Raw genomic sequence first — 13827 nt, 5'->3', positions numbered from 1 at the left:
AATTCAGCAACTGGTTTTGGAAAAGTCTAAATTATTGCTCTTAGTCTCATTTTTTTTTTTTTTTTGTCTTTTGTTGTTGTTGTTGTTGTTGTTGCTATTTCTTGGGCCGCTCCCGCGGCATATGGAGGTTCCCAGGCTAGGGGTTGAATCAGAGCTGTAGCCACCAGCCCACGCCAGAGCCACAGCAACGCGGGATCCGAGCTGCGTCTGCAACCTACACCACAGCTCACGGCAACGCTGGATCCTCAACCCACTGAGCAAGGGCAGGGACCGAACCCGCAACCTCATGGTTCCCAGCCGGATTCGTTAACCACTGTGCCACAACGGGAACTCCCTCATTTATTGTTTATTGGAAATTTCTGGATTCATTGTTCTGAGTTATTATCCTAGATTAGTATTTTTAAATAACTAATTACTCAGGAGGATCTCGATGTAGCAAAACAAGATATAAGAAATTATGTATTTATGGACTTATAAAATGATTAGAATTTATAACTACTTGATCATTTTAGATTCTTTTATTTGGGTTCAGCTTGCTCATCATTTCTCTACCACCAATACATTTTTCAAGACACTATCTCTTTGACGTAAAATAGCATTTAAACCATTTGACTCTCACATATTATTCACTAAATCCCTTCTCAAAACTCTGTTCTGAGAACGCTTCAGAAATGAAAGAGCTTCAATCGTGATGATAACCAACATTCAAACTTCTGATTTTTCATGTAACTGTATCTCTCCCTGATATATGTTTTAACTCTTTCTCATATTCTTCCTGAATATATTTAGTCCAAAAATTTCTGATTTGTAATGGGTCATACAAGAGTATGAATTAGTTTGAAATTATATGTAACTTCTTATTTAAAGAACTCTTGGAAATTGCTCAAGTGAATATTTTAGAATTGTTAAAGTCATTCTGTCATCTTATTCTTCTCTACTTTTCTTGTCCTCTCTTTCCTCCATGCAGTATTCTGTACTTGCAAAGACGATTTAGAGCAAAAGTGGTTGCATTTGCTGAGGGAATCAAAAGAAGCTAAAATTCATTCACTCGTTCAGCAACTTTTTATTTGATCACTTAATTACTTGATAATACCTCTTCTGGCAAAGATGACTGGAAATTTACGGTGGATCACTATTGTTTACCCACATTTGCCTAAACTTTGGGCAAGTGGACAGACTCCCAGAGATCTAGCTGTGCAAGGAAACATCTGTACTATTGTCAACCCTTTATCACAAACCAGGTCCTATTTAGAGATAAATATTAGTTTTGATAAGCATCAGTTTCCCTTTTATGATGACACATCATAAATACATACATACACCAAGTTGAAGGACTTAGCAACCCAAAAGTGAGATGTGATGGGCTATAAGTGTTGCTGTATAACTAAATGAGCTACTTGGGGCAAATCACAACCTTTCTGAGACTCAGCTTCTACATCATTGAAATCAAAGCTCTATTATATTATTGTTCTCCAAGAGAAAAGGGTTAAACACCTGAGCATGATAAATCACCTCATTCCAGCATAAAATTCATAGTCCCAAGATTTATTCCCCACTGCTTAATCTTTCCTAATGTCCTCTCAGGAAGTGTTTTCTTCCAAAATACCTTGGGAAGCATGCCACAACTCAGCTTCTACAAGGTCAATATATATAGTATATATATATATATACTATTTGTAAAAAATTCTTTTTTCTTACAAATAGATAATCAACCTAAAAACCACTCTAACTAGTGTGTTCACCGCTTTTAATTTTTGAAGCAGAATACTGAATCTTTTGTTAACGTGCTGGGAAGTTTCATACAATTCTAGGTTTATCTCAAATAAGAGCTGTGAAAACACTGATACTAGAGTAAATAGGAACAGTTTCACTGCTATTTTCATTTTATCTAATGAACACAGAGGAAAGGCTCAGATCTGAGAAAGTAAAGGTCACAAGCTAGAATCATAAGAGGGCTATTTGCTACCAAATTTAAATAGCTTGGTTAAGGACATTAAGCAAGAATGTCAAATCTATTTAAGACATTTAAAGGTATTACGATCTTTCACATAATGAGTGGTTATGTCATTGGATTTTTTATAGTGTTTCACATATGATCACAATAAGCTACAAGTAGGTAGAAATATACAGAGTTACATGCTCACTAGCCAAGCCATGACACAGAAAGCCATTGGTGTTATAGGTCATTGACTGAACTGACGCTAAGCCCCCCAAAATCATGCTGGCAACGACACTGGTCCCAGGCATCAAATCCCCAGATATTGGTTCATCTTGTTCAAGGCATCACACACTGTGTTCAAATCACTGCGGAGGTCCTGCACCACGTTTTCAATACTCCTGGTATCTTTCAGAATTTCAATACTCTGTGTGTAAGGATTGAAGTAGACAGAGAAGGGACGGGTAATTGACTTTGCAAAGTCCCTGCAAAATAAACAGAAAAGAAAAGGATATGTGATCAGCCCTCGTTGGTTCAAGAGATAGATAGAAGGAAGGAATGGAGCCAAAAAAAATAAAAAGTTATTTTCTCTAGATGGAAGAAAAATACATTTACCTCATCTTTTCTTTGGCTTCTTCAAAACTTTCTGAAACAAAGTAGGCTTCCTGGAAAGTTGTGATAAGGCATTCCTGTAAGCAAGTTGTCTTTGGGTCAAAGGCTTTCACACATGCCTTGTCAGAAAGAGCATGCTGCAAAACACACCGCAAAACCTGTTAAACTCCAGAATGAGACTTCCAAAAGTGCCATGATGTCATATTTCTGCAGCAGAGCTCAGTCATTTTACAGAACTTCTCAGCTGCTAGTCTACCATGAAATATGGAACTCTCCCATATGCAAGGTAAATTGAGTGTTGAGGGTTTTTTTTTTTTTTTTTTTTTTGGTTTGTTTGTTTTTAGAGTCTGTTAGGTGCTGAGAGGGAAAAAAATGAGATTATGGTATTATTTTATTTATTATCAGCCAAATTCATACTGAAGGACAGTTCAGAGCTGTATCCCCACAGAAATGGAATTTTAAATCTATGCTATGAATAGATGCAGGAGAGCATAAATATGGTCCTAAATTTATTGCTATAAGCAATGCACTGAAATCTCCCTTAAATGGCAGAAGTAATAATTACCTGCATGGAGAGGTAATTGGGACGCTGACTGAACTATTTGTGGGCTCAATATGTGAGACATTTTGAGGCCAGCTACTGTGTATCAACAGAGGCTGGAGTGGGCCTGTATATTTGAGGATGTGTGCACAGCATTCACTTACTTTCCAAGTACAGCAAAGCAATATACAGCATACAAATATTACCAGGTGGGAAAAAAGAGCTAATATTAATAGTTATAGTTCTGCCCAGAGCAGGTATTAGGGAAACAGGAAAGCCAATGTAATTACTCTTTGAACCATCATTATCCCTGTTCAGCTCACCACATGACTGGCACTAAGAACAGCAAGGGACAATGAATGATTGTAGTCTCAAGATAAATTCAGTGATGCTAAAAGTTAGTGCTCATTTACTGCCACGTGCCACCTGCCTATTTATAGCCCCTGGAACAATGGTTCTCACATGGAATATGCCTAAGAATCACTGAGGAGCTTGCGAAAAATGCAGGTACTCGGGCCTCAATTTTACTTGGGTACATCTGGATGAATCCCAGAAATCTGCATTTTAAAGGCATCCAAGGTGACTCAGACACAGGTGGTTATGATTATACTTTGAGAAATACTCCCCTAGATTCTCTCTTTCTTAATTTAAAGGATAAATTAGTTGGAGGAGAGAATCAGAGAGAGAAAGGGGTAGCAGAATCACCCCTGAACTGAGAGTGAGGGCTCTTGTCCAGGCACTGCTGCTTTCTGGATAACCTTGGCAAATGATTTCACCTCTCTGGGCCTCTGTTTCCTCCAGTGTAAATGAGAGGTTTGGGCTGGATGATTTCTGAAGACACTCTATTCCATCTCTGGATTCCACCCCAAACACTTTTCAATCTGTAACTGCTAAGGTTTCCAGGAGAAATGCTGAAAAACCTTTCATGTTCAATATTCTCTATGCATTTCCCTAACAACCTCAAAATTCATGGGATGATTTGCAGCCTTCCATGAAGAAGGCTGTGGTTCCCTAAATTTGAAAATATAATTGTGAACCCAAGGACTGACAGGCCCGAGAAAGGGCACATGGTCCTACCCTGTGTGTGATTTGCTTTCCCGCAAAGTTCCATTGTCTAGATCAATGCATATGTGAGACAAGCGATGCAGAGGGAACTCTTTTTTTTTTTTTTTTTTTTGGTCCACAGGACAACTTCATTACATGTGGAAGGTCACCACACCAGCAAATGCATTTGTATTAGTGTCATGAACATCAGGGACCAGAGGTTCCAAATGACTAACAATTCTGTCCACATTTTTAAAACAACTTCACTTCAAAGTTTCAACAAACAAAAGGTGCTTTGATGACAGCTGTTGCTCTCTGTAAAGAACAGGCTTCCTATTGGCTCGCTTTGGTTTTCAGAACTAGACATTGCTTTCTCTGCAGCCATACACTCTGGGTGCACATTTTATTTAACACGTTGCTCCCATTGTCCATTTATCCATCAATATATATGAAAATGAGAACAGTGACTGCATCAGGATCTTGATGTTTCCATGCTCTCACTTCTACGTTCAGGGGTTTGGGCAGAGTGGTATGAATGTTTAAGCCATGGCTCCCTCGCGGGTCTTCCTTGCTGAGTGAGACTTTTCACTGAGTCAAGGACAAGTGCAGGAAGAGGGTGAAACTCTCTTTAGTCTGGGATGCTGTGATAGGACATTAGCACCCTCAGCTGTCACCATATGCAGAGGATGCCTCCAGAAGGGGTGTGTGCAATAACAGTCTGAATCAGTGTAGTTTTAGAAAATTTATCATGTGACGATTCTACTAGATACTCAGATGAGCCCGTTTCATCATTTTAATGGTAAATGGGATGAGGATAGTTCAAGAAAATGCCCAGAGGGCAGAGTGCTCCACCCTAGACTTCAAGAAAAGTCAGTGGATTCACAGCATATGATTTGATGCAAAGACCATTAGGCAAAATATCTCACACTTGCCTAGTGTAAAAAAATCACAGAGAAAACTGGGAGCTGACTTTTCTAAGCTCTCAAAAATGCAGTCTCTCCTCAGGATCCTGCTACATTTGACATGCTGGTTATCTGCTGAGGACCTCTCCATCCACGGAGTATGGGACCGATTCTATTTTTTGGCTATTGTAAACAAGGGGATGATACTGGTACCTAAGGATTAGCCTAGAAAATGAAAAGAGCCCAGAGCTGGGGGAGCAGCCGTTGAGTGAGGCCAGCGAATGAGGTGGTGATCACACTATAAGTGGGAGCTCTCTTGTGCCAGATGACTGCCAGGGACATCCATGCAGCCCTGAGGGCCCCCGTTTCTGAACACTAAAGCATACATAGCTCAAGGGCTATAAAATAGCATTCGAGTCTCCATTGACTCCACAGCCTGATGGAGCAAAGCCCTAATGAGTTTACTTCTCAACTCCTATCCGTATCTCTTTCTAAACCACCCTGGTTTCAAGAAGCAGCTATCATGCCCTCTCCTCCATGTCCACAGTAGATTCTCTGTAAACACAGAGCCAACTGTTTGATGTCCCCAGGGGACTCTGTAGTGAATCCTTCCCAAAGTGTTAACAGTCTGATATCCTGAAGTCTGCAAGAATTAATCCAATTTCCTGCAGAGAGAGGCTTTATAATGCTGAGAAAATCTGGCTGACCGTCTTTTACTCTCAAGCCATTTTTAAAGTGCAGGAACGCTTGAGAATCACCTCCTCTTATCTACATGCTCTCTAAAGGGACTATTTTGGATTTACCCACAGTGTGAAAGACAAAGACCCCAGACTAGAAGCCAGGAGACCTGGATTCTAAATATAGCTGTCTCAGTGGTTTATCAAATGAGTGAAAATTCCCCAGGTTAGGATGCAGTTTCCTCTTTGATAAACTGAAAAGATTATATCAACATGAATTCTAAAGCTCATCCTGCAATACAACAGTAACAGGGCATGCACACACACAGCACTCATACCCCCATCCCCTCCCACCATTCTCGGCCACCATAAATTGACCAGGGCAGTCTTTCCCACTGGGCCTGGGCATGGCCTTCCCACCCTTCCTGGCAGAGATGGCCATTACCAATTAGTTGGCTATCGTGCACAAAATAAGACTTATTTGTAAGGAAAGATTCTCTTTTCAACATCAAAAATTCCCCAGAGCCCAAATAGCTCCTACATGATTTGGGGCAAGTTATTTCACCTTTGTAGGCCCATTCCAGTGCTCATCTGAAAAATAAGAATACTTATAGTATCTCTAATACCCAGGAATGTGGTAAGAATTAAATGAGGTAATGCATGCAAAGTGCCTGGCATGTGGGAAGTGCTCCATAAATTTTGTTATCATTGCTACCTCAGTCTCCAGATGATTCTTGGTGTACATGTGCATCCAGGCACACCTTCCACCATTCATGCAGCTCTTCTGGAACCCATCGGGAAAGAAACATGGCCCTGGCTCTGAGGCTGCCAAGTCCTAGACGGCAACAGTACCTTTCCTGAGTTCATCAGTTTAAAATCTTCCTTCCTCCCAGCCACCTGCCTTTGCAATGACACAGAGTTATCATCTCAACTATTCTAGATGTAAACCTGTGATCCTCACCCTCTATATTAGGACTGGTTAAAGTTGGGAAAAATCTAAAGTGTGAAGTCTAGGTAGTTTGGGCCCTAGATTCTGAATAAAAATTTGCAAACACCACTACACTCACACTACAATCATCTTTTGCCACATCAGAATGACAAACACATACATTTGTATACGTATCTATGTGTGCATGTCTATAGTAGTTTTGAACCTCCCTCAAATGATCAAATGTCCTAGCCAGGCACAGAATGATAGCAATATCTCTATTGCCAAGCTGGGTGATGATGGCATCACACTTTTTTTATCAGTGATGTTGAAAGTTGCAGCAGTGGAATAAGCTTCAGGGGGTAGAGGACCAGCTCCCTCTTCAAGAAATCCTTACGTAAAAGCCAAAGAACCTTCTCCAGCTCCCAATGTCCAGAATTTGCTCTCTAATTGCTAACAGTGCTGCTTCAGGAAAGGAAGGGGCAGGAGGAAGGGAGTTGTGAGCCATTTGAACATGGTAAAGGTGTGAGAGCTCAGATGCTCTCAGAGTCCTAACTCCAGCCACCCTGCAGACACACTGGATGACCTCAAGAAACCCACGAGTGCCTCTTCTCCTCAGCCCGGCAGTAATTCCAACCACTTCAAAGAGCTGCTACAACCGTAGTAAATACAAATGACTGCAATAAATATGAAGCTGTTCTATGAATGCTGATGAATAGCTATATAAAAGCAGTGCAATAAAGTTACCATGCAAGGATATCCTAAAATGAAAGCCAAAAAATAATAATAATTAAATTTTTAAAAACCATCAGCTTTATCAAAACCTGAAAAGCAGAACAGATGCATTTATATGTGATATTCCAGTGATTCCTATGGGGTAGGTGCTAAGCCATTTACCAACATCAACAACAACAAAATCTAATCTCTGTGCTTAAAGCAACAAAGAACTAGACTTTACCCTTACCCATGAAAAAGGAGAAACTGTCTTTTGCTTTTGAGATGGATTAACTTTTTGCGATAAGACTCAGCCAGTTCATCAATTAGCAATCATTTCTATACCACCTAAAGTGAAAAACCGTCACTGTTGCTTCTCCAAGAGAACTGGATTCAGCAAAGACCCATATCCATCACTGTCTTAGACCTTCCCTTCTAAAGACCCCAAGTTTCTTGAAATCTGAGGCTTTCAATTTTGGGTTTGTTGAATAAAATAAATGAATGAATGAGTAAATAATAAAATTTTTAATAAGAGAATTACATAGTTAAGTCAACTCTGAGACAGAGAGAAAAAGAATGAAAAAGAAAAGACACAGGCTAGCTTTTGGGTGAACAGCAAGCAATTATCATATTTTCAACCTTTTCTTAAAGTCAGTTTTCCAGATGATCTAGCTCTTTATTAACTTCTCCCCACAGGGATGAAGGTATGGAAAGGCCCTTCCCAAATACATTTTTGAAATTCCTGAAAGTACATCACTGAAAAAGTAATTAGAATGAAAGAGAACAATCATTCTTTTTTTAAAATTTATCTTTACATTTATCAGATTTATGTTAGCTTTTATAAGCATTTCTGTATCTATTTTCTCTCTTAAAAATAAAAAAGCATTGTCAGAAAATAAGAGGGAAAAATGAAAATTATTCTCCAACCTACAGATATACCACTTGGAAGTGGCTGGAGAGCTCTGAAGTACAACGTTTACACCCTAGAAAACTTAGCCTCTTAAAGCACACATTTTAAAATGTGTTTAGTTCAAGGACAGAAGATGAATTGTGGATAAAAGTTATAGGGACCACATGAAAACCTCCAACAACTTACCCAAGACCTATGTATGAGCTGCAACTGGAACAGCAAAAACATGCTTACCACAAAAGGTGACTGCATTCAAAATCATAAGTATGCTTACACAGGAGTTATTATAATGCATGTAATAAAGCTATCCCCACCTAGGCCCGGGACTGCCCTTTGGTCACTCAAGTAAAAGTTGGACGGATACACTCACAAGCACTGGGGGAGGGCTCTGGACACCACCCCTATCCCCCAGAGCAGGCCAGGGATGGGGTGAAGGCAGGGAAAAGTTAAGACAGTAAGGAAAAGTTTCATGTTATGTATTCTCTGTGAGCAAACAGAAGACATTTCTTATAGAAAGAATTTCTGAGTTGTAAAAATGGTCCAAAGTAGCAATCATAGGGATATTGGAGTGTTGAAATTTGGGAATGGAAGAATGCTAATGACCAGAGGTGATGGACCAGAACAAGAAGATTCACAGCAGACAATGCCCTTCAGTGTACATGTTTCTGGCTGATTTCCATTTCCAGACGATTCGGTCCACACCAACAGGAACAAAAACAACAGATTCACCCCAATGCTGCCTACACACGCCTCATTAACCAGAGCAGAGGACCCTGTCGAAAGTTGGGGCAATAAGAGAGATTTGTTTCTTTTGTTTCTGGTGTCATTTATAAGCCCTCTGAGGAGAATGTAAATAGCTGTAGCTCAAGAGCTACATCATTTTCTATCTAATTCTTTTTTCAGGGAAATGAAAAAGCAGTCTACAGAAGGCATGGATCTTACAGGGATATGACAGACATTATGCTTTTGTTGTGGGCTTTGGCCACTGCACTGAGATTAACCCCAAACAGACTTATGTTGTTCTTGAGAACATAGTAAAAAAAAAAAATTACCACGTTACATCAGGCTTTTGTTATATTAAATATAATCATGATACCAGACAGCTCAGGCCTCAGGCAGCTCCCTTAATGGGCCAGACTTTGAGTGGAGCACACACACTGCTGACTACTGATTGATCCAGCATCTCATTCTCCCCCTTTGCACCTTCTCACTCTAGAATCAGCGTGGGCAGCAGGACCCTGGTGAGGAGGCCTTCCCAGGTATTGCCTAAAATGTGCCAGGCATATTTGTCCCACTGTTTGTATAATCTATATTATCATCCCACTGTTTGCATAATCTATACTATCTTGGTCATTTATCTTCCGCACTAGAGTGTAACCTCCTTGATAACAGGGATCCTAGGCAATAGTCTAATGGTCAAGATCTTGGATCCTGGAGCCTAGACTGCCTGGACTTGGGACCACTTCCAACACTTACTAGGTAAGGGACTTTGAACAAATGCCTTAATGTTTTTATGCCTCAATATTCCCATCGTTGATAATGATGTTACTTATCTCATTGTGTTGTTATGAGAATTAAGTGGGTTAAGTGCCTAAAATACTAAAGTCTAGGAGTTCTCACAGTGGTTGCAATAGAATCTGCAGCATGTCTGCAGTGCCAGGACACAGGTTCAACTTCCAGCCTGGCACAGTGGGTTAAAGGACACAGCACTGCCACAGCTGCAGTATAGGGCACAACTGCGGCTCAGGTCTGATCCCTGGCCTGGGAACTCTATATGCTGTGGGGTAGTTAAAAAAAAAAAGAAAGAAAAGAAAAGAAAAAACTAAGGTCTAAGTATCTATTGAGGGCACTGTTATCTTCTTCATATTCATATTTTTCTTCATATTCTTATTATTTACCTCTGCATCCTCAGTGCCTGGCACAATATATGATGCACAGTAGGTGCTCGAACAAATATTTGTAGAATGAATGAATGAAGCCAAAAACTGGGTGGACTTGATGAAACTACTTTTAAATTGCATCTTTCAAAAGTATAAACATCTGTGAAGAATTCCAATAATCATATATATCCCAATTATATTATTTTAGGACAATCAATACTCAAAGACCCAAAGATAGTCCAAAATCCTTATCTTAGTCTGGATAATCAAAGATAAAATTATTTTCAGTATTATTTCCAGATTAGATATCACCCTGCATTCTAAATTCATAAAAACTCGCTATCTTCCAGTGGCACAGACAGAAATTCTTAAGTAACCAGAATATTTAAATGATCAGAATGTTCCAGCCCCAACATTTCTGAATAAATGATCATTTTAATGTATTTTCAGGCAAAAAAAATAGTATCCCTTCAGCATCACTATACATATTAGATACCTCTCTGACTACATGTTTACGTAAGTAGTTTTTTTTTTTTTTTGGAATTGTATGTGCCCACAAATGTTTTAATTTACATTAATTTTGAAGAAGCAAAAGTAACCTCAAATTTCCCTTTCGGAAGCAAATGCTGGGGAATCCATGAGCACCATGGGGATGACAGACATAAGAGCAGCCAAGCCATACTTACAATGGAAATTCCATCAGTAGAATCACTGCTAGCTCAATGCCCACTTTTCAGCACTGAATTTAGGCCAGTCATTTGTTACCCAACGTTTGAGCATACATTTGTCATTCCTGTTGATTTGTGCACATGGCTGCTCATCCATTTGAGTCACACCACAAACCCAGAAAGGCATGACCCATTTTCAGAAGTGCAAAAAGTTAGGTCAGCACCCACATATGAGGTGCCAAATCCTCTGTACTAAATATTCATGGGGTATCTGTGAGTAGAAAGGCTCAGACAGACAAATCAATATTTTCCATGACCTTGAACCAGTTTGCTTGGGAAGGATATTTTCGTTCACAGCTTCATACCTTTAATTCTCCAATGGAGGAAAGCAGTCCAGCTCCATATGCCCGCAGTTGCCCTTCTTGCTTGCAAAGGCCAAACTCAATCGTGAAGAAATAGCACTGAAAAAAAAAAATGGACACACCTACAGTGAACTGGGCAACAAGTTCTTCTGTAGAATAAAATGGTCCAAAACAAAATGATGCACTGTGCATAATTTCTTCAGCTCTGTCAATATAAATACATTTAAATCAAGAAAGTTTATTAACATTATTTTCTTGCTTAATAACCTCTACCTAGGTTAAGGGTATATGGAAAAAGTATTAACTCCAAGAGTCTTATGCTTCCTGGGTTCAGAAACCCTATGAGTCAAATCATATTTACTGCAATGATTTAAAAGATAAAAAACAACACAGATTTAGTAATTAATGAAATACTAAGTTGTGGTTCAGTAACATAAATTAATCCATGGAAATGTGGAAAAGTAACTTGGAATTCAATAATCCCAAACTGATTTTTGCAGTTTATTTATTCATTCAACAAACATCTGTTGAGTACATACTATGTGCCAATGCTTGGTAAAGAACCATGGTGAAGGAGAGACCAAGAAAAGCAAATATATACTGACCAAATTACCATTTTCTTAGTGAAATCTTAAATGGATACCTATGTATGCACTTACATGTGTATATGTATATATACATATAATAAAGTAAGAACCCAAGTTTTACCAGCATCAACTATTACACCTTCCCCAAGATATTAAAATCTACAGTTGCTTCTGTTGATTGTTAAGAATCAATCTAGACAGACAGAAATCTCTGCAGAACCAAAAAATGCACAAAGCTCTTAAGGGCTGAAATCACCCTATGTGTGCTCTGAGAGAAAAATGAGACGCTGACAGCAAGCAATAAAAACTGCATCAAAGTAACACTGTCCTGCATTAATGATGATAGAGTAATGAAAGTGTTGGGAAAGAGAATTTAAACACTCTTGAAAAAGGGTAGAAAGTAATAATTAGTTCTGGCCCATGGTGGTTTGCTCTGCTTTTATTTGGCGGTTAAGCTGTCTCTTGACTTTGGAGGGGGTGTTTTTATTATTATTATTATTATTATTATTAGTGGATGATATCTGAGGTTGAGTGGCCAATGCTCTGCAGCCCTGGGCTGGACCCAAAGGACTGGTCATTCCAAGTCATGGAGCTGAACCTCTAGAGGCAAAATTTCCTTTCCTCATTCATCTCCCAAAGAAGCTAAAATTATAGCCCTTCCTCATCACCACCCACAGCACCCATCAGCAAACCTCCTTACTCTGTTTTGATTTGTCTTTCTCTTCTATCGCACCACTTTTTTGACATAGTATTTAATTTATGTATGATACGTACTATTTGTCATCTGAGTCTACCCCCTCACCACTACCACCAACTAAACTATCAACTCCATGAAGGCCAGATCCCTGTCCGCTCATCTAGAGCAATTTCCCAATCTCGACAGCACTAACATGTTAGGCTGGATAACTCTTAGCTGTGACGGGCTATCCTATGTACTATAGGATGTTTAGCAATATTCCTGGCCTCTGTCCACTACATGTCCGTAGCACCCCCCCCACCCCAAACAATAATGCCTCCAGACATCAAAAAACGCCCAGAGGGGCAACATCATGCCTGGTTGTAAACAGTTGATACAGAATAATATTAAAAACATAGTAAGAGCTCAGTAAATATCAGGTGAATATCACACCAGTCAGAATGGCCATCATTAATAAATCCACAAATAACAAGTGCTGGAGGCGCTGTGGAGAAAAGGGAACCCTCCTGCACTGTTGGTGGGAATGTAAACTGGTACAGCCACTATGGAGAACAGTTTGGAGATACCTTAGAAATCTATACATAGAACTTCCATATGACCCCGCCATCCCACCCTTGGGCATCTATCCGGACAAAACTCTACTTAAAAGAGACACGTGCACCCGCATGTTCATTGCAGCACTATTCACAATAGCCAGGACATGGAAACAACCCAAATGTCCATCGACAGATGATTGGATTCGGAAGAGGTGATATATATACACAATGGAATACTACTCAGCCATAAAAAAGAATGACATCATGCCATTTGCAGCAACATGGATGGAACTAGAGAATCTCATCCTGAGTGAAATGAGCCAGAAAGACAAAGACAAATACCATATGATATCACATAACTGGAATCTAATATCCAGCACAAATGAACATCTCCTCAGAAAATAAAATCATGGACTTGGAGAAGAGACTTGTGGCTGCCTGATGGGAAGGGGAGGGAGTGGGAGGGATCGGGAGCTTGGGCTTATCAGACACAACTTAGGATAGATTTACAAGGAGATCCTGCTGAATAGCATTGAGAACTTTGTCTAGACACTCATGTTGCAACAGAAGAAAGGGTGGGGGGAAAATGTAATTGTAATGTATACATGTAAGGATAACCTGACCCCCTTGCTGTACAGTGGGAAAATAACAAAAAATTATAAAAAATAAATAAATAAATAAATAAATATCAGGTGAATAAATAGTGAATGAACTATTCCTTTTTTTTTTTTTTTTGGGTCTTTTTGTCTTTTTAGGACTGTGCCCATGGCATGTGGAGGTTGCCAGGCTAGTTACAGCTCCAATCAGAGCTGTAACTACCAGCCTACGCAAGA

The 13827-nt window shown here is 39.6% G+C and overlaps 1 protein-coding gene across 1 annotated transcript in view; it reads right to left on the bottom strand.

The window, feature by feature from the left end:
- Window positions 1040–13827, bottom strand: part of TPH2 (tryptophan hydroxylase 2) — a 99823-nt gene continuing 87035 nt past the window's right edge. Inside the window, exons 9-11 of the mRNA XM_021092003.1 lie at window positions 11178–11273; window positions 2552–2685; window positions 1040–2421 (exon numbers count right to left, since the gene is read on the bottom strand). Coding sequence (XP_020947662.1) covers window positions 2247–2421; window positions 2552–2685; window positions 11178–11273 — 405 coding nt within the window. The 3' untranslated portion in view covers window positions 1040–2246. The remainder of the gene's footprint in view (window positions 2422–2551; window positions 2686–11177; window positions 11274–13827) is intronic.

The sequence above is a fragment of the Sus scrofa genome, chromosome 5 (assembly GCF_000003025.6).
Source record: "Sus scrofa isolate TJ Tabasco breed Duroc chromosome 5, Sscrofa11.1, whole genome shotgun sequence".
Classification (NCBI taxonomy): Eukaryota; Metazoa; Chordata; class Mammalia; order Artiodactyla; family Suidae; genus Sus; species Sus scrofa.
The sequence above is the reverse complement of the archived record's forward strand: the minus strand, read 5'-3'. Positions and strand labels throughout refer to the sequence as shown.